We start from the raw sequence: 20,533 nt of genomic DNA, 5'->3' as shown, positions 1-20,533 counted from the left end.
CATGGTCAAAGACCAGGAAAATTCTGCTTATAACCTGTTTCTCCTGGAGACACCCAATGTGTGGAAGCATACCAAAATTTCTGAGAAATCCTGTGGTCTCAAATCCTGTGGAACTTTGTATGACACAAAATCTGTTTGAGAGCCAAAAAAAACGTGTTTTGCAGCTAGTTCAAAGGTGTCTCTGTGAGTTAGTTCTGGAAGCCTCTGAACCCTTCACTAGGGTCCCTTTCAGCCATAGATCCTCTCCTGGCTCCACTCAAGAAAAGCCAAATTAGGTTATTCTCTGAGAACATTCACGAAGGTTTTTTTTTTTTCCATCTATACCAGAGCATTGTCAGCTGCTTGTGCTTTCTTTGGAAGTAAATAGAAATGAATCAAGGGGGACCCATTTATGGTCTGAACATTGCATTGGGGTCTGGGCAAAGGAAGACATCAGGCTAATCCAATCCATTCTTAGAGGAAAGGATGGCATTGGGGTTTTCTGTATTTGGAAATCAAGTCTTTTCTTATCAGGCCAGCTGTCATATTTCTCCTATAAATATGCTCACATGTGTACAAACTTACATTAATAACACATATCTCTCCTTTCTGAAATGGAGGCTTTATCTGTCAGCTTAGCGAACTTTGATTTTCATTTAAGTACACGAATTGTTCTTAGTTAACAACTATTCCATCTTTTGATTGGTTCATTGGTTGTCTTTTCCTGGCTTTCATTTCTCTCTACCCTGGAAAATCCCATCAGTCATTTCATGGATGAGCCATGCTGTGTGTGCGTGTGTGTGCGTGCGTGTGTGTGTGTGTGTGTGTGTGTGTGTGTTTGCGTAGGGGTCTAAAAACAAAAACTGCTGTGACAAAGGAGATACTGGTTGTATTTGTTTGCTGGGGCTACTGTAACAAAATCCCACAAACTGAGTGGCCTAAACAACACAAATTTGTTGTCTCAAATTTCTGGAGGCTAAAAATCCAAGATCCAGGTGTCAGCATGGTTGGTTCCTTCCAAGGCTGTGAGGGTCCATTGCAGACCTCTCTCTCCTCTTCTGGTGGTTCTCTGGCAGCCTTTGGCGTTCCTTGGTTCATTGGAAGCATCACCCTGATCTCTATCTTCACTCTCACATGGTGTTCTTCCTGCGTGTGTGTCCATCCAAATTTCCACTTTTCATGAGGACACCAGTCATGATGCATCGGGAGCTCACGCTTCTCTAGTATGACCTCATGTGAACTTAACTAATTATATCTGCAAGGACTCTATTTCCAAGTCACATCACATTCTTCCTTGCAGTGTGGTGCTGGCGTATGGACGTACTGGGGGCTAGAACTTCAACATATGAACTGGGGAGCACACGATTCAACCCATAACACCAATCCTGGACACAGTAGTATATTCCATTCTGCAGAGTCTAAGGAAGCCCCGAGCTCCTGCCTCACTTTTTAGCCCATCAGCTTCAGAAAAGAGGGTTAACAGCTCAGCTTATGTAGGACAGGTAAGAACAAGCTTGAACATAGAGATGCTAGCACCTTCTGCAGCAAGCTGACATTTTCCAAGAGGAGAAGAGCCTAGGGTCTCCTTAGGGCTGTCTGATGGGGTAAATAAAGGCAGGTAGAACTGGAATCGGGTTCATTTCAATAAAACAAAACAAAACATTCTGTTGTTTGTGTGGCCCTGACTTGGGCCTTGGGGAGAGCGGGGGATGCAGCAAACTGAGACCCTGCCCCTGGGGAAGCCACGGAAGATGGATGTGAGCTGAGTGGAGAGGTACAGACCCAGCGCTAGGGCCATGATGAGCTTTGCTCAGTGAGGGGACACTGAGGCTTCACAGAGGAGGTGATATGGGAGCTAGGCTTGTCCTGTTATCAGTTTTAGCCAAGAGGGAGGACAGAGGGCTTGAGGCATATCAGGATACAAATGGTGGTTCTGGCACTTCCTGGTAGTGTGATTTGTGCGAGTCACTCAACCTCTCTGAGCTGTATGTCCTCATCTGTAAAATGGGGAGAACAGCAGATATCTACCTCAGAGGTTAAATTAGAAAATTCTTGGGGCACCTGGGTGGCTCAGTTGGTTGAGCCTCCGACTCCTGATTTCAGCTCAGATCATGATCTCAGGGTCTGGGGATCGAGCCCCATGTCAGGCTCAATGCTTCAGATTCTCTCTCTCTCCCCTCCTCTCTCCACCTCTCTCTCCCCTCCACTGCCCTTCTCCCCCACTCGCTCTCTCTCTAAAATAAAAAATTTTTTAAAAGAAAAAAAAATCCTTGCAAAGTGCTTAATGTAGGGCTTGGATATGGCAGTAAAAGTTAACTGTTATTGCTGGCTGCTTTTTGTGAGGATCAATTGAGATGTTACAGGTGAAGGACCCGCATGCAGCAGGTGTTGAGTTGATACCCCTTCCCTTACACAATCGGCTTTGGCAGAGCTTCCAGAATTCATGTTTTCCATCAGGGCGTGAGGTGAAGGGTGGAGGGTTGTACAGAAAGTATTTGAACTGCTTGAAGAAGAGTTGAGTTTTCAGGCACTCATAAGCCATTTCCAATCACCTATTTATTCGGAATTAATGGCTGGGCCAATGCAACCAGTTACAATATATTCATTCACATGCCATCAGGGTTTTTACCTTGCACAGTTTTATTGGAGAATTAATCCAACTTAGTGCAGCATTCCACTCTACTAGTTATCATCCTGATGATTCATAGAACATGCCCAGCCACCGTATAAATGACAAGCATTGGTTTGGTCTGTGAGAGAAAATCCAAGAATGATCTTCCTAAGATTTTTCTCTTTCTGGCAGGTCATAGATCTCAGAAACTCAGAAGACAAGCACACATTCTCTTACAATGTCATACAGAAGAGAACTAGAGAAATACCGTGACCTGGATGAAGATGAAATCCTCAGAGCCCTAACAGAGGAAGAACTCAGGACCCTGGAAAATGAGCTGGATGAGCTGGACCCTGATGTGAGTAGGCACTAAAGGGGACAGTCATCACAGGTACAGGGGCAGCAAACTTTACCACCTGGTGGGGAGGGACAGGTGCAGACTTCTTATAGCTACCACTTCCTGTTTCCTTTGATGACAATGACACTGGAATAACACTGCCCTTGCAGGTGTGTGTGTGTGTGTGTGTGTGTGTGTGTGTGTTGCTTAGGGTTTTCTAGAACGACAGCATCAATAGGATGTATATTCATATAGGAAGAGATTTATTATGAGGAATCGGCTCACACAATTACGGAGGCTGACAAGTCCCAAGATCTGCAGGCACCAAGCTGGAAGTCCAGGAGGGCTGGCAATGTGGTTCCAGCCTGGGTCCAAAGGCCTGGAGAACCAGCAGAGCTGATGGTATAGTTTCAGTCTGAAGGCCGGCAGGCTCAAGACCCATCAGGAAGAGCCCACGTTTGAGTTTGAGTCTGCAGGCAGGAGAAAAATCAATTACCCAGCTCGACACAGGAAATTCCCTCCTGTTCTTGGGAGGGTCAGGGTTTTTTTTGTTCCATTTAGAACTTCAACTGATTGGATGGGGCCCACCCAAATTAGGGAAGGCAATCTGTTTTACTCAAGTTTACTAATTCAAATGTTACTGTCATATAGAAACATCCTTACATGCATACCCAGGAAAATGTTTAACCAAATATGTGGGCACCCCGTTGCCCTGTCAAGTTGACACATAAAATTAACTATCACAGTCTACTCTTTGCAACTCCATACACCTCTCCTTAAATAGTACTTCTCTCCTTATAAAGATAGTAGCAAGGTCATAATTCTGCCTAACATGATACAACTAATTATTCCATGTACAACCTCCTAGAAGAGGAGCTAAAGTCTTTGAGTGATTCCATCCTTGACATCCCCAAAGTTAAGTACTATGGTATAAAAATAACAATACTTAAAATACGACAGTATAAAATCAATACCTCTTATGTTACACTGTAAGAGAATAAGAGAGGGAAAAAAACCAAAGGTATTTGCTTAACACATGCACGTTCAAAGCAAAATAAGGAGGAAACACTCGTGACAATTTTAGTTCTTGTTTCTCTAACTGGTCACATGGTTGTAGCTGGTATTTATAACTACCTTCTTCCACTCCCCCTTCTGTATTCCCTCTGCCTTTAGCAAGCACCTAGTTGGGCATGATTCTCTGCCTGGTTGGATGACTCAAACCTTCATTCCTGAAGGGTCTGGACCGTTAGCGGCCTTGCTTGGATTGGGTTGTTGTAGTTTTCCATTGACTTCAATCACAGGACGTGGTAACAGTAAGAAGGCCCTAAGTAATCTCTGTATTGCAGGCAAACGCTTCCTTACCTCCGCTGTGGAGCAGTAGTCCAGTTCCCCCCTGCTAATAAACATCAGTCACCCCAGCCAGTACAGAAACTCCTTCTCCACTTATTGATTCAGTGGCATGAGGAGCCCAGAGTGGCCGGGGGGCAGACTTAACTTCCAGTCCAACGGCATCATTATTGTGTCTCCTGGTGGAAGCATTCCTCCCTTTGGAACTAAGGCCTCTAGGCCAGAAGAGCACAGGGTCACAGGAACAGGAAGAAAAAATTTTGCCAGTGGGTCACCAGCGGTAATAGTAAGGGGTGCCACTGCCATTTCTACCCTTGATTCCTGGACCCATGAATCCTGGCTAGGGGAGAAACAGCACCATATAATTGGACGCTGTTTCAGACCAGATACAATCTTCTGGAGAACCTTGCCCCAGCTCTACAAGGTACTGCTACCTGGATGGCCCTGTAATGAAGTCTGCAAAAGCCAATTCCACCATTCTATCCAGCTGGTTGTGTTAGGGTAGTAGGAAACATGTGTCATGGAATGAGTTAACAGAGAAATCAAGTACTAGAAGAGCCCCTTTCACTTGTGGAATATGTTTTTATCATTGCATTTCATGCTTGGCACATTTAAGGAGTGTGTTTAATGCTCAGAATTTGCCTCTGCAGTCAGGATGACAGTAGCAAGCGGCAGGAGGCTCCCTGATCAAGCTTGTGGTTTGGCCAGCCACCTCGAAGCCACGAGCAGGGCAGAGAAAGGGATTCCCAGGTGGCCTACTAGACAGGGGCCTTCGTCCTCTATTTATACCCAAGTACCCAGGTCAATGCTCAGCCCAGAGAAAGTAGATGATGAATAGTATTGAATTAACTGAATTTTCCATTTCATATATTTATATATATTTTTAACTAAAAATTTCAGGGGTGCCTGGGTGGCTCAGCCGGTTAAACCTCTGACTCTTGGTCTCGGCTCACGTCATGATCTCATGGTTTGTGAGATTGAGCCCCACATCGGACTCTGTACTGACAGCCCAGACTCTGCTTGGGATTCTCTCTCCCTCTCTCTGTGCCTGTCCCTTGCTTGTGTTCTCTCTCTCTCTCTCTCTCTCTCTCAGTAAATAAACATCAAGAAAAAATGGAACATTTCAGTGATTGCTTCAGCAGCACATATATATACTAACACTGGAAGAACCCAGAGAAGATTAGCATGGCCCCTGAGTAAGGATGACACACATATTTGTAAAACATTCTGTATTAAAAAAAAAAAAAAATAGTGGAATGTTTCACACCTTTTTTTTTTAAACCTGTCATTGTCCAACTGTGGTTTAACAGTGATCCATAAAGAAAAGAACACTACTGTACCATTTCACTAGCCCTCAAGTAATCACAGCTAGTGTAGGGGGAGTGTAGGTTAGCAGGAGAAACACAAGAGGTTAGATGTCACAGTTCCAGCCCTGGCCCTGGCTCTTTCTCTCCGTGTGACCTTGGGCTAGTTGCTGTCCTTCCCTAGGCCTCAGTGTCCCCCAGCCATGAAATGATGGAGTTGGTTGTTCCCTTCAGGGCTAAGCTGCCCTGAGCTTATAACCTCGTCTTATCTCCAGATTCAATTAAATGTCGTATTTCTAGAAAACCCAGATTCCTACTCTGGGGTCCCTGGGTCCCAGGCCCCATAGAATGACAGAGCTCTCTTGCTATTCATGACTTCCCCTTGTGCAGCCACGGGTGGTTCCTCTGATGAGACTGCTCTAGGGGACTGGGAGGAAGTGTTGGTGTGAGAGGCTTAGGTCTCCTCTTCCCTCCCCTGCACCCCCGCTCCCCAGAAGCCTGGGGTTTGGGAGAAACGAGTGCTCTAGGCAAGGAATAAGCAAGCTTCCAGCTCTATTGCTGTGAGATTATTCTGTTGTAATTTGATCCGAGACCACTGTCACATAGGATTATATGAATGAACAGCTTTAAAAAGTGAGAACAAAAGGAGGGTGTAGCTACTTTCGTCAACTCAGTAAACATGGCTTAGTTACCTGTCAGTTGCCAGGCCCTGTGCTGGCCACCACCACGGGAGCCTGGCAGGGACTCTGCCCTTCAGTGCTCAGCCCACTCAGGCTGGGAGTGCAGGCATGATACACTGTCCTAAATGGACCCAGACAGGGAGCTCAGGGAAAGGACTGGTTCTTACTGGCGGAAGGCTCCACAGAGCAGATGATTGATGCACTGGGCGCTGGGGTTTTTCTGAGTCAAGAATAAGAACAAAGAATTTTAGGCCAATTGGAAGCCATGAGCAAAGTCTCGTGTGCAGAAGGTAATTGGGGATGGTAACTAGAATCTCAGTGCAGTTTGTGTAGGGGGTTAGATGAACTTGGAAGGAGGTTTAGGCTGGATAATGGTGGAGGGAGGGGGATTGCAGGGCCAGCCAAAGAGTTTAGACTTTTCTCCGTAGGCCTGAGGAATCTTTGAGGGGCAGTGACTTGGTGAGCTTGCTGGTTCCAGGAGCTCTGAGAACCAATGACCAGAGCAGATGCCAGTGAGATGGGGGAAAGGTGGAAGGCCCAGCAGGTGGTGGGAGAGTTCCTTTCTGAAGATAAGGAAGGGCTCTGCCCTTCTCTGCAACTTCCCACCGTGTTGTAGAATGTTTCTGTTCCTGGGGCAGAGAAGTGCAGGCTCCCAGAGGCCCTGCAAGGCCTGCTGCCTCCGGCCTTCTCTGGCTGTTGGAGTTGCTCTGAGCCCCCAGGTGGAGATGGGGTTAGATGAGGCTGTGTCTGCAAGTCAGGTAGGTGATGCCAAGGGTCAGAGCCAAGCATCAGACCCGAGCAGGGGAGGGGGTGGGTAGAAGAGCCCTTTCAGAACTGGGGGCGTGGGCCCTAAGGTCTGCTTGAGCCCCAGCTGGGAGCTCTGTTTCATCTCTAACCTGGCAAAGAGTTCTGCCAGTCACCCCACCCAAATTCAAAGTCTTTGGCCTCAGCAGCAAATTCCCAGAGCCCCTGTGCTTCTCACACAGCCAGCTTCCCCCAGCCCTCCGCCCAGAAGGTCAACAAGAAGGTAGGTGCCCCCTGGAACGATGGAGAGCCCGGGACCCAGAAAGCTAACTTACCTAGGTCATGGGACCAGGGCGTGGAGACTCAGATTCCAGGCAGGCTTCAGGTGCTCACACAATTTCCACTCTGGCAGGAGGAAAGTAAATGCGCATTTGGATTTGGAGGAGGGTTGAGCAATCAGAGACCTGTGATTCTCATACCATTGTGGTTTCAAAATGGACATTTTCAAAGACCCCTTTCTCTCTAAGTTCAAGGACAAGGAAAGAGAAGTCAGAAAGAGGATAGGAGGTAACAGAGGCCAGTGGGTTTTTTTGTCCCAGCCACACAATTGGCCCCTTCATGGAGATGTCTCTGTTACCTGATTTGCAAGTCAGTGTGTGACTTTTGAAGAGATCTAGTGGGCCTCCCTACTTTCTGAGAGTGCAAACATTCCAGCTCGGTTTCACCCACCCTTGGCCCGAGTTCTGAGGTCAGCGTGGGAGAGGCCAAAGGTATGCAGACCAGGAGAGGCCTCAGAGCCAGGCACCTGGGAGGGGCACAGGGACCAGGAGAGTCCATGTCCCCAGCTTTCAGAGCAGGAGCTGACCAAGAAAGGGGAAGGAGGTTGCTCTAGGTCACATGTCCAACAGAACCAGACCAGGCCCCGGGTCCACTGCCCTGTCTGTTGCACGCTCTATGGCTTGCGTTTTCATTTCTGTTTAACACATGCTTGTCTGGCAATTTCTGTGCACAGGCAGCATTCTGGGCACTTTGAAAATATTAATTCATCCAACCATCATCATAATCCTGTGATGCAGGCATTTTCCAGATGAGAAAACTGAGAGGTGAAGTAAATCGCCTAAGGTCCCACATCTAGGCAGTGGATGAGCCATGACGTGGTTCTGAGAGCCCCTGTGAAGCTTCATGGGTGTCTCAGGAAGATAGTTTGAGCCACAGATGTGCTCTGGTTTTGTAACTGGGGAGAGTGCTGTATGGCAGACCTTCCTCCTTTCTTCCTGGATGCAACCTGCAGTGCGGTCCAGGTTCAGTCCTGGCTCTGCTCCCAACCTAGGCAGGCGCTTTCCCTCTCCAGGGCTCAGTTTCCCTATCTGTGAAAGGGATGCAGTCAGCCTTCAGACATCCCTTCCGGCTCTAACCAGCTATGATTTTATGAGCTATTGCTGGCAATCTTGTTACCTGAATTCAGCTGACGCTTCAGAGGGTTAGGTTTTCAGTGATGCAATTGTTAAGCCCCGGTGTCACGTGACAGGGTAGAGTACTCGGAGTTGGAAGGCAGCTTTGTTTGCAGCAGAGGGTTCCAAGCTTGTGCGCATGAAAAAAAGAAGAAAAAAAAAAGTCCCTGAAACTTTCTATCTCTCACTCTGCGGCCTGGAAAAACTCGAGCTTATCATGAGATTGCTGCACTCGGACTCCCGCGGGAGAGGAATGCTCCTTGTGCTAAAAGTATCCACTGTTGACTGATTCCCCAAGAGGATCTGCCCTTTCTCTCTCTCTCTGGAGTTAAGTGGATGCTGCTCTGAGGCCGAGCCAACTCCTTGGTTCAGATCGCCTTTGCACCAGGCAATGGGGAAAATGGGCAACACACAGAAACATTCAAGAATGACAGGTCACGCTGTGACTTGTGCCAGGACCAGTGTGCAAGCTCTTATGGGATCAATAGATGGCTAACATTTCCTGGTTGTGCCATGGGCAGAGCTTTGCAGAGCTGATCTCCTTCATTCCTCTGAGAGGATCCGTCATGGGCATCATTTTAAAGATGGGGAAACTGAGGCCCAGGGAGATGAAATAATCTGCCCAGGATGCAACACAGATAATGCTGGGATTCCAGCCCACAGTCCTGAGCCATTAGCCTGTGCTGTTAACCACAGCCTCCTAGGAGCACATGTGGGATGGGGCCGCCCAGGGGGTAGAGGGGGGAGTTACCAGCAGGTTGTTTTTTCCAATACGATTTCCTTTGAAGTTGTGTTAGTTTCTCCATCAATACTAATCTTTAAAAAAAGAAAGAAAAATACCATCAAGGTAAAGAGTTTATTTGTAAATATTGCTTGATAATGAAGCTTTGGGGAAAAGGAAGACTTTTTCTTAAGTGTCTCAGTAAAAGGATTAAAATATTAGCAAGAGGGAAGTTGGTAGAGCTAATCCCAACCTTATAAAGAAATCGAGTTCTATGAGTTGGTTTTGAAGTCAGCCATCGGGACTCCATGGCACGTTATAGCCACAGAAACAACAGTGGAAAACTACAGTCCCCCTGCAGGGCCCGAAATAATAATAGTAATGATAATGGTAATGATAGCTATTTTCTCTGTTGAGGCGAGATCTTCTTTACATGCCAGGCACTGTGCTAAGTGTTTTATGGGCATCATCTCATAAAATTGCTACAAGGATCCTGTGAGATTGGCCCTTCAAGGTTGGGGTTGAAACCATCCTACATGGGGCGCCTGGGTGGCTCAGTCAGTTAAACGGCCGACTTCGGCTCAGGTCATGATCTCGCGGTCCGTGAGTTCGAGCCCCGCGTCGGGCTCTGTACTGACAGCTCAGAGCCTGGAGCCTGCTTCAGATTCTGTGTCTCCCCTCTCTCTCTGCTCCTCCCCCGTTCATGCTCTGTCTCTCTCTGTCTCAAAAAATAAATAAACGTTAAAAAAAAATTTTTAAAAAAAAGAAAAAAAAAGAAACCATCCTACGAAGAGAAATAGATGCCCAGAATCACACAACTGGTAGGCTACAGGCCAAGTTCAGGCAGACCTCTTTCTCTTAGTCCACAATATGCATCAAGAGCTCTGAGAACAAGGGGCCATGAACTGCAGGAAGAAATGATGAAAGAGAAAACTTCGAACTGCGGAATCTCAGAGCTGGAAGGACCCTTAGAAACCCTCTAACCCTCCCTCCCCCGCCCCTTGCATAAAGGTACATGATGCAGGGAAAGAAACCCACATTTATGGCGTCCCTCCCGGACACATGTCATTCATTCACTTGGTGCTTTATGCATTTCATTGACTCCTCATACCAACCCTATGAGGTAAGTGGTAATATTGACATTTTAATGATGAAAAAACAACAACGAAACCCCCCCGAAGCCCAAAGAGGACAAAGGTCTTATTTAAGGTCACATAGCAAGTCAGCCACAGACCTAGGATGAGAACTTGGGACTTCCTGTCACATCACTCTACTTCCCATCAGACTCCACAAAATCATAAAATCCTCCCTACTCATGCCCCAAATGGCACCCAGTAAGCCAGAGGACACTCTTGGCCATGCAGGAAGCAGCCAAGTTTGGTCCACAGGGCTATGGTTCTCCCTTGTAACACAAACCAGCAGAATTGCAAACCCAGGACAGAAGTAAACAGTTGAAATGGAAAGAAATAAATCTCTGCTCTAAAAATAGGCACACATCCTTAGAAACACTGCCGGCCATGCACAGAACCAAGGATGGGCCTGGCAGGGGGAGGATGAGTGAGGCCAGGTGTCAGTGTGTCCCCACCCTAAGCTCTGTCTTCTGGCCCCATGACTAGCTCCCCACACCCCGCTCTAGCCTCTGCGAAGAGCCCTCCTCTCTCCTTGGTCCCTCTTCTCCTGCTTCTTTGCTAGGAGACCTGGTGGTCCTGAAGCCCTTCACTCCTCAGTTCAAAACCCTCCCATTTCTCCCAACCCCCCCTGCCCTCCCACCAAGCCCCCAGCACTGCACCTGCCCCACACTAAGGACACTGAGCAGTTTTCTTTTGACATTTTTAATGGGAAACATTCAAAACCCATAGGAAGGTACAGACAATACCTATGCTCCCATCATCTGCATTTAACAAAAGTAAAAATTTTACCTTATTTTATTCAGATCACCCTTAAAAAGAAAAAAATCACAGTAGATAAAGTTTAAACCCTGCCTTCTAGTCTCTTCCCCATCTCTCCCACTCTGTGAACACTGTCTGCTTAAGAGGCAGCAAACCAAGCACCCACGACATCAGATAGGTAATATACATGAAGGGAGGGAGATACACCAATTTCTTGAGGCACATGGTTCATCTTTACCTTTTTCATCCTGGTTCATCTTTTACTTTTCCACTCTTATTTTTAATGTTTATTTATTTTTGAGAGAGAAAGAGCAAGCAGGCTAAGGGCAGAGAGAGAGAGAGAGAGAGAGAGAGAGAGAGAGAGAGAGAGAGAATCCCAAGCCGGCTCTGTGCTATCAGCACAGAACCCAATGTGGGACTCAATTTCAAGAGCTGCACGACCATGATCTAAGCCGAAATCAAGAGTCGCACACTTAACTGACTGAGCCACCTAGGCGCCCCCACTTTTCCACTCTTGAAAGAGATGTGGACAGAAGAAAGTTTTCACTTGCCACTTAACCTTCCAGGAAGGTAAGTAACAGCACAGTCAGTGATGAATGGTAACTGATTCTTGACCTGTGTCAGTGACAGTAGGGGGTAGTGGGGACAGAAGCAAACAGGACATCTTGTGTTTGACTAAAGGGCACTTGCCATTGAGCTCCACCAGTTGTTGCCAATGTGGAAGGGAAAGCCCAATATGGCCAGATCATTTAATTTTTCAAGAAATGGTGGAAATCTGAATTTTTACGTGCAAGTTCCCTCAAGTGCAAGTTAAAATGTTGATACCACATTTAAATGCACAGACCAAACCAGCCCAAGTTTTGGCATTTGTTTGGACTATAGGCTTCCTAGTTTGCAACTCAGGCTCTGTTTCATATGACAGGCTTTTGTTTCTTTATACACACACACACACACACACACACACACACACACACGTACAAATATATATAAATATGGTTAGATATATGAAAAGCACCTAACCCAGTACCTGGCACATAGTACCTGCTTGACAAATGTTTGTCCAAACTGAATATATGATTTGCCCACTAGAATCTAGGTTTCCTAAATTTGAAGCCACATTGTACCACCAGATGTAGGGCAGCCAGGTACAGATGTGTAAGTTGTGCATTGCAGGAGACGTTGTTCACATAAACCAGAAAGCAGGTAATGTCCTTGGAGTTGTGCAGTGCACAACTTGCACAATCAAATGCAGATATCCTGAGTGTCCCCATAATGCGGTATCTGTTTGGTTGAATGGAAATGAACAATTATGCCCTATGATGATAAAACCCCCTGGCAATAAGCTGTATCTGTATGGAGTTCACACCTTTATTCTGCAGTATGATGCTAATAGGGCTTTTGAACTTCATTTTAGAGAAGGAGGATCCAAAGCCAGAGAGCACCAGCACACTTCTTGTGGCCTCACAGCCCTGGGATGAGAACCTAGGTTGTCAGGTAGGAGGCAGTTTGGCTACGAGTATAAGAGACTCAAAATAACACTACTTGAGCAGTGGTTTATTTACCCCTCAAGTACAAGTCCAGAAGTGGGCAGTTTAGGGCTGGTATGGAGCTCAGCTCCCCAAACTTCCCAGTGTCCCAGATTCCATCCAGCTTGTCTCTGGCCATCCCTGGGGTGTAGTCTTCATCCTCACGGTCCGGGGTGGCGGCCGTGATAGCTGCACACAAGGCATTGGAATAGAGGGAAGGGGGAGAAAAAGGAAAGGAGAAAAGCCATTATGTAAGTGCCTTTTAAGGAAGGTTACTGGAAATCACCGTTAGACCCTTCTCATGGACCAGGGCTGAGTTCTGTGGATCAACCTACCTGCAAGGGGGCCTGGGAAAAGTAGTCTTTAATCCGAGTGGCTTTCTGCTCAGCTCTAAGAGTAGAGTGCTTTTATTACCAAAGAAGGGGAGACATGATATCGGGTACTGTTTGGAGTCTGTCACTGTGAGTTTGCCAGTTTGATGGCCTAATGTCCTGCTCTGCCTAAGACTCTGAGGCAGAGTGAGAAAAGTTGGCAGGAAATTGGGGCGCCTGGGTGGCTCAGTCGGTTGAGCATCCAACTTCAGCTCAGGTCATGATCTCGCAGCTTGTGAGTCTGAGCCCCGCGTCGGGCTCTGTGTGACAGCTCAGAGCCTGGAGCCTGTTTCAGATTCTGTGTCTCCCTCTCTCTCTGTCCCAACCCACTCACATTCTGTCTCTGTCTCTCTCAAAAATAAATAAACATTAAAAAAAAAAGTTGGCAGGAAATTAACCAAATCCAGGCCCTTAAAGAAAACATCACAAAAATGGCAGTTTGGCATTTCCCAAAATCCCCATCAGTGGGTGAACCCCATCCTGGACACCCCCACCCTGGCACCTCTCATGTATCCCCCTACCCCCAACCCTGCTTGGGGCAGCAGGTGTGATGTTGACCCGAAGGGTGTGTGGGCGATACCATCGTTCCCGAGCTGGAGCAGAGTGTTGTATGACTCTGGACTATTCAGAGTACATTTTCTTAGCGCACAGTGCTTGGTGTTGGGGATGCAGAGAAGACAGATATACATCGCAGCTGGCCCCTGAGGGGCACTCTGTCTCCCCAGGGAGAGATCCAGCATAGATGGGCTCCAAGACAGAATACGATGAGCATTGCATAAGCACTGGCAGGAAGCCTAGGAGAGTTTGGGCAGAGAATTACCGGACCGATGTGGGGAGGACTGCAAAGGCCGAGCAGGGTGCCCGAGGGAAGGGCTTTAAAAGACAAATTCAGGGGCGTAGGTGGAGGGGAATGCCAGGCAGAGGGCACAGCCTGAGCACAGGCATGGTGATGTGAGAGCAGGGCGCGGCCGTGGAATGTGGAGCAGCCCAGAGAGGCTGGAACAGGGAACACTTGAGGACAGGAGTGTGTTGGGGTCAAATCATGAGAAGTTCTCTGTACCTGGCTGATGAATTTGTTGGTGATTCTGGAGGTTAGTGGAGACACTGAGCATTTGTGAGAGTACTGAGGAATGACACAGACGTTGATGTTGGGGGGTCTGGCTGGCTGGCGGGAGGGGAAAGGAGAGGGAGAGGCGTGAGGCAGGGAAGCCAGCCAGGAGGCAGCTCTGATGGTCCCACTTGGAGGCATGACAGTTGATGGAGGATGGTCTGCACAGGATGCAGACACTTCAGAATGCTGCAGCTTCAGACTCACCCAGACTCCTTCCCCTAGCAGGCCACGCCCCCTCGTCCCACCACACCCTCATCTGTAATGTGCTTTCTGTCCCCTGTAAGACCCTCTCCTCTGTCCTCCTCACCTGGCTTTTTCCTGCCTGGTCCACTGGGACTCACTGAGCTCAGGAACCACCTCCTCCAAGAAGCTGAGTACAATTGCTCACACATGGACATGTGTCTCCCCTCTAGCTGTGAGCCCCGGTGGAGCAGAATCATGCATTCATTGTCTCAGGATGCCCAGGGCCCAGCACAGCAGGGAACGTGGAAGATTTTTCTTGAATGTGAGGCAGAAAAGGAGGATCAGAACATGGGGGAAGGGAAGGTTTGGCCCACCTTGTGCCATGAACACCAGAGCGAGATAAATGTGCTGTTAGGACCAATAAGCCCCACCACAAATGGACTTGGCCACAAACGTGCCTTTGAATGTCAGCACTAATGCCCTAAAAAGTTAACCGGGGGAAGTAGCAACTATTGGGTTTCACTGGTCCCGTAGCAAGGTCAAGGCAGCGGAGCCAAAGGCCTGGATCTTTCTGGAGAGCAAGAGAAGAGGGGAAGATGCCCAGAGTGTGTTGGGGTGGGAATATGTTCGAAGAGGAGGGGGCACTTAAAGGTTTGGATCCTGCTTGTCCCCTCTGTGCCTGGGATATGAGTGTTGTGGCACCCTTCTACACTCTCAGGTTAAGTCCTCCTCCCCGCCCCCCCCCCACCAGACAAGAGAGCTCTGTTGAAGCCCCACTGAATGATTTCTAGTGGGATCTAGAAGTCACTGGTCAGGAATGCAGAGGCAGAGTGCTCTATATCATCCAGGCCCTGAGGAGCTAGAGGGCCTCATTTTATACAAGGGGAAACATACCTAGGAGATAACTGGAAAATAAAAGTCCTCAAGTCCAGTTAAAAAGATATTCTGTGGCCAGATACCTTGTAATTGGGTGATTGGCCTATAAAATGTTGGTCTTGCAGATGTGGTGGAAGGGGAGGGAGGGGGGCCATCTAGGACAGGGTTAGGTCATTTAAAATGGTGTGGAGGAGAGAAGTCAGTAGGCATTTTGCAAAGTTCAGCCTCCCGGGTTTCACTCTTCCCCCAGGACTGTAACTCCATGCTTCTGGGCCTCAGTTTCTCCATCTGCAAACCGAGACTAGTTTGATAAGGAGGTGAGCTCTGGCTTTCTAACACTTGGAGAGGAAAACTGGTTCTCATATGGCACCACATCTGGTTTCTGGGATTTGTTCCTAGAGGAAGCCTGTCAGGTGGGATGGAACATTTTCTGTGGCTTGGAAGTCAAGAGTCTTAGGCTGTCAGTCCAGCATATGACCTCAAACTAGGCCCTTCCCCTCCCTGCCCCTCAGCCGGCTGCTCCCAGTATGCAGTAGAGATTGTACCACATGACCTGTCCTCTTCTGAGGAGTCGTGTTGTGGTTCAATCACAGAACAGGAATCCAGGTCTCCTGGAGCTGGAGTTAAAGGTGGGGGCACCTTTAACATTCCCTTATCTTTAGATACAAGCTGATTTATTTAAGAAAAGTGATAAAACTGCTTGTTTTTTTGTTGCCGTGAAGAATCAGATTAGGGGACAATTTATGTATGATTAGTCACCAGTCTGGAAATAGTCATACTGATTCTTGGGTATGCTAATACAGTGTCATCCGTATATGAACTCAGGCTTCCTGGCTTTTTCTGTGCCTCAGTGTCCTCAGTGGAAATGAAAGAATTGGCCCAGAGTCTCTCTTAGAGCTTTGCAGCACTGAGCTGCCAGAAATCCACGATCCTTTCAATACATTGTGTGTGTGTGTGTGTGTGTGTGTGTGTGTGTCTGTGTGTGTGTGGTGTGTGTGTGTGTGTGTGTTGTGTGCCTGTGTTGCCTGCACATTGTGCATGTGTGCGCATCTCAACAAGCCCACAGTGGTCGGTCCTGGCTGGAATGGCTTCTGACATAGCTCTAACTATCTATAGCAATGATAGTTGTGCAGATATTTGATATGTGGCCTTACGGGCACCTGTTGGCAGGGTGTTAGAGCTCCTAACAGCACATTTAAGGATACAGCAAAGTTTCCATTGTCCTGTGGACAACTGGACCCCAGAGTGTGGGTGTGAAAGTTAAATTAAGATGTTAACCTGTCAAGCTGCACATCCGAGTTTTAATTTTCCAACATTTAGAAGGAAGTCACCATTTAAAAACCCAAGAGTAGGGAAACACCGAAAGAGATTGCCTAATTTTTTTCCCTTGTGATTTTTCCAGAAACATATTAAACTTTTCATGTGTTTTTAAAAAATTTTAAACCACTAAATTTAAAACTCACACACACACACACACACACACACACACACACACACACACACACACACTTCTTTCTTCCTCTAGCCCAGAGCCTGACATGGGCAAGACACTCAAGTAAATATTTATCAAATAAATGAATGAATATCTTGACCTTCTCTACACTGAATTCTAGTCTGATGGGAACCTTAGGTCAGACATGGCAAAATGCGGTAGCCCACGGACTTGGTCTGGACTGCAGATGTGTTTTATTTGACCTGAACATTGTTTTTAAAATATTTGGATTTTGTGCCAATATTTAAAAACCAAGAGCTTCCACATAAAGATGAGCAGATATAATGGTGTCACCCATATTCTTACATGGCAATAATTCTCTGGAGTTGAGTAGTGTAGAGGCACTGTAGTGTGCCACAGACCCCATTGCCCCACAAGAAACTACCAGATGTAATTTTAGCCTAGGATCAGAGAGCCGCCCTCCTCATAGGAGTACATTTCCAACTGTAAGGACATGAAGACATGATTTGAGTCCTACCTAACAAGGTTGTCTCCCAAAGAAAATCTCATCCCTAACCAACCTGTCTTTGGAGTGGAGATACATGTGTGGTGTGTGCATGTAAATACCTATTCCCCTAATTCAGAATTAATTGATCACTGCCCTGGAGAAGCCACACTGATGCTTCCCTTTGAAGTTACTACAAAGAAGGACCTGCCCAGCAGATTAACCCTGTACACACTTTAAGGTGAAGAGAACGAGACAAATTCTTTCAAGGTTAGAGGTTCCAGTTACCGCGGGCAGTGTGGAAGTACACAACCTTAACAGGCAATGTGGAGGCGAGTGATAGACGTTCTCTGCTATTCAGTGAAATAGACCTCCTTTTAGGATCTTGATTAACTTGAAAACCAAAGCAATGCAGAGTTTTCCATACATGCAGGAGTTGAGACTTTCCTCTCAATTCACCTCCCCCATCTACCTGCCCCCTCCCCAGTTGCTCCAAACTAGATATCTCTTTGCGGGGTCCTGTCCCTCCCTGTTAGCAACCTGGATACATAATACCCACAGATATTTATTGAATGAACAAGCAATACAAGAATGAAAGATACATCTCTACATATACCTGTTCACAAAATAACTCTCCTAGTCAGAGCCACCAAGAAAATGGTTGTAGTATTTACCTTCCCTGTTGGATAGCTTGGGTCTGAGACTCAGTTTTAGGTTTTAAGAGTCCTGAGACATCCAAGGCAGTATTTTCTTACCCATTTAACTTCTCAATGACTAATTTACCTGGTGAGGCTTATCACATCATCAAACAGGACACCATTTTAAATTTGGCCAGCTCCAGCCTGGCCAGTCTCAGCATCACTGCTGACCACTGGCACACAAAGAGCCTTCTGCCCTTGGTGGTCCCTGACCATTTAGTTAGCTACTGCATTAGCCACTTTTCTAATTTTTCCCTAGATAACGTATGCCATTTATAAATAACAGCTTTATTTGAGATATAATTCACATGCTATAAAATTCTCCCATTTGAAATGTACAAATCAGTGTTTTTTAGTGTATTCACAGAGTTATACAAACATCACCACAATCAATTTTAGAACAATTTTATCACCTAACAAACCCATGCCCATTAGCTCTCACCCCCTATTTATTTCTCTCCAGCCTCCCCAGCTTGAGGCAACCACTAATCTACTTCCTGTGTCTATAGATTTGACTATTCTGGACACTTCATATAAATGGATTCAGGTACTGTGGTCCATTGTGACTGGCTTCTTCCACTTAGCATCATGTTTTCAAGGTTTTGTCTATGTGGTGGCATATGTCAGTACTACTTTTTGTTTTGTTTTGTTTTGTTTTGTTTTGTTTTGTTTTATCACCAAATAGTATTGTCGTGTGGATGTACTGCATTCTGCTTATCCATTCATCACTTGATGGACATTTGAGTTGTTTCAACTTCTTGGCTATTCTGAATAATATATGAAGTTCATTTATAAGTTTTTGTATGGACATCTGCTTTCATTTCTCTTGGGTATTTACCTAGAGTGGGATTTTTGCACTATATGATAACTATGTGTAAGCTTTTGAGAAACTGCCAGACTGTTTTCCAAAGTGGCCACACCATTTTGCATTCCCACTAGCAGTGCATGAGGGTGTCACTCTCACCACATCCTCACCAACACTTGTGATTATCTGTCTTTTATTTTATTTTTTTAACATTTATTATCAAGAGACAGAGAGAGAGCATGAATAGGGGAGGGGCAGAGAGGGGGAGACACAGAATCCGAAGCAGGCTCCAGGCTCTGACCTGTCAGCACAGAGGCTGACGCGGGACTCAAACTCGTGAACCGCGAGATCATGACCTGAGCCAAAGTCAGAAACTTAGCTTAACCGACTGAGCCACCCAGGTGCCCCTGTCTTTTTTATTATAATCATTCTCGTGGGTCTGAAGTAGTGTCTCGTTCTGGGCTTCATTTGCATTTCCCTGATGGCTAAAAGGGTTGAGCATCTTTTTTATGTGTATTGGCCATTTTTGTGTCTCTCTTAGAGAAATGTCTATTCAGATCATTTGCCCATTTTAAAATTGGTTTATTTGTCTTATATTTTGAGTTGTAAGAGATCTTTACGTATTCTGGATACTAGACCCTCATCAGATAGATGACTTGTAAAACTTTTCTCCCAGTGGGTTGTCTTTTCATATCCTTGATAGTCTCCTTTGAAACATGAACATTTTTTATTTTGATGAAGCCAATTTATCGACTTTTTTCTTTTGTTGTTTATTGTTTTAGTAACATATCCAAGAAACCATTGCCTAATCCAGAGTCACAGAGATTTATGCCTGTTTTCTTCTAAAAAATTTATGGTCTTAGCTCTTACGTTTAGATCTTTGATCCATTTGGACTTAAGTTTAGTATATCATGTGAGGTCACATGCCAATTTTTGAAAACAAGTTAAAATGAGAAATAACCAGGAGTTTTAAAATATGCAACTATGTTTGTTTTTTTGTTTTTTTTCCATTTAGCTTTATTTTTTTAAATATGAAATTTATTGTCAAATTGGTTTCCATACAATACCCAGCTCTCATCCCAACAGGTGTCCTCCTCAATGCCCATCACACACTTTCCCCTCCCTCCTACCCCCTATCAACCCTCAGTTTATTCTCAGTTTTTAAGAGTCTCTCATGGTTTGCCTCCTTCCCTCTCTTTTTTTTCCTCTTCCCCTCCCCCATGGTCTTCTGTTAAGTTTCTCAGGATCCACATAAGAGTGAAAACATATGGTATCTGTCTTTCTCTGTATGACTTATTTCACTTCTGTTTGTTTTTAATTGAATACCATGTTAAGTTTTATTAAATGTACAATTTAATGGGGGGGGGAACTTTAACTCCTAAAGAGGATGATATTCTCAATATTTACTTTTAAAATCCAGTAAGCTAAGAATTGTGAGAAAAGGCCTTTGCTGTTTTTGTTTCTTTTCTTTTCTTTTATTTATTTTATTTTGAGAGAGAGAGAGGGAGTGTGTGTGTGTGTGTGTATACATACATGCACAAGCAGGGTAGGGGCAGAGAGAGAGGAAGAGAGAGAATCCCAGGCAGGCTCCATGCTGTCAGCACAGAGCCCAATAAGAGGCTCTACCTCATGAACAGTGAGATCATGTCCTAAGCTGAAATCAAGAGTTGGATGCTTAACCAACTGAACCACCCTGTCACCCCTGATGTTTTTATTTCTTAAAAAAACCAACTGCTTTCAGTAAAGATGTAAATAAATGAAGCCATACTTTAACATGCTATATAATTAGTATTTTTAAAGGACATTGAAAACATCTTTATTTCCCTATTGCAATGATATGGGCTTCAGTTTAACAGTGGTTCTCAGGGCACCTGGGTGGCTCAGTCGGTTAAGTGTCCAACTCTTATTTCAGCTCAGGTCATAGTCTCACAGTTGGTGGGATTGAGCCCCACATCGGGCTCTG

The 20,533-nt window shown here is 46.0% G+C and overlaps 1 protein-coding gene, 1 long non-coding RNA gene and 1 other non-coding gene across 3 annotated transcripts in view; 2 read left to right on the top strand and 1 right to left on the bottom strand.

Moving 5' to 3' along the window:
* The window catches only part of TMOD1 (tropomodulin 1), an 86,776-nt gene that overhangs the window by 18,004 nt on the left and 48,239 nt on the right, over positions 1-20,533 (top strand). Inside the window, exon 2 of the mRNA XM_058694836.1 lies at positions 2,783-2,948. Within this exon, the coding sequence (XP_058550819.1) occupies positions 2,829-2,948 (120 nt within the window). The 5' untranslated portion in view covers positions 2,783-2,828. The remainder of the gene's footprint in view (positions 1-2,782; positions 2,949-20,533) is intronic.
* Positions 3,170-7,563, bottom strand: LOC131491649 (uncharacterized). The gene is made up of 2 exons (XR_009251583.1): positions 7,338-7,563; positions 3,170-3,397 (listed from the first exon to the last, which is right to left on the bottom strand). It is a non-coding gene; the product is annotated as an uncharacterized LOC131491649 (long non-coding RNA).
* LOC131492250 (U6 spliceosomal RNA) lies at positions 5,404-5,511 on the top strand. Its single transcript, XR_009251959.1, has one exon. It is a non-coding gene; the product is annotated as a U6 spliceosomal RNA (small nuclear RNA).

Source organism: Neofelis nebulosa, chromosome 12, assembly GCF_028018385.1.
Source record: "Neofelis nebulosa isolate mNeoNeb1 chromosome 12, mNeoNeb1.pri, whole genome shotgun sequence".
Taxonomy (NCBI): Eukaryota; Metazoa; Chordata; class Mammalia; order Carnivora; family Felidae; genus Neofelis; species Neofelis nebulosa.
Note: the sequence above shows the minus strand (reverse complement) of the source record. Positions and strands in the feature narration are given on the sequence as shown.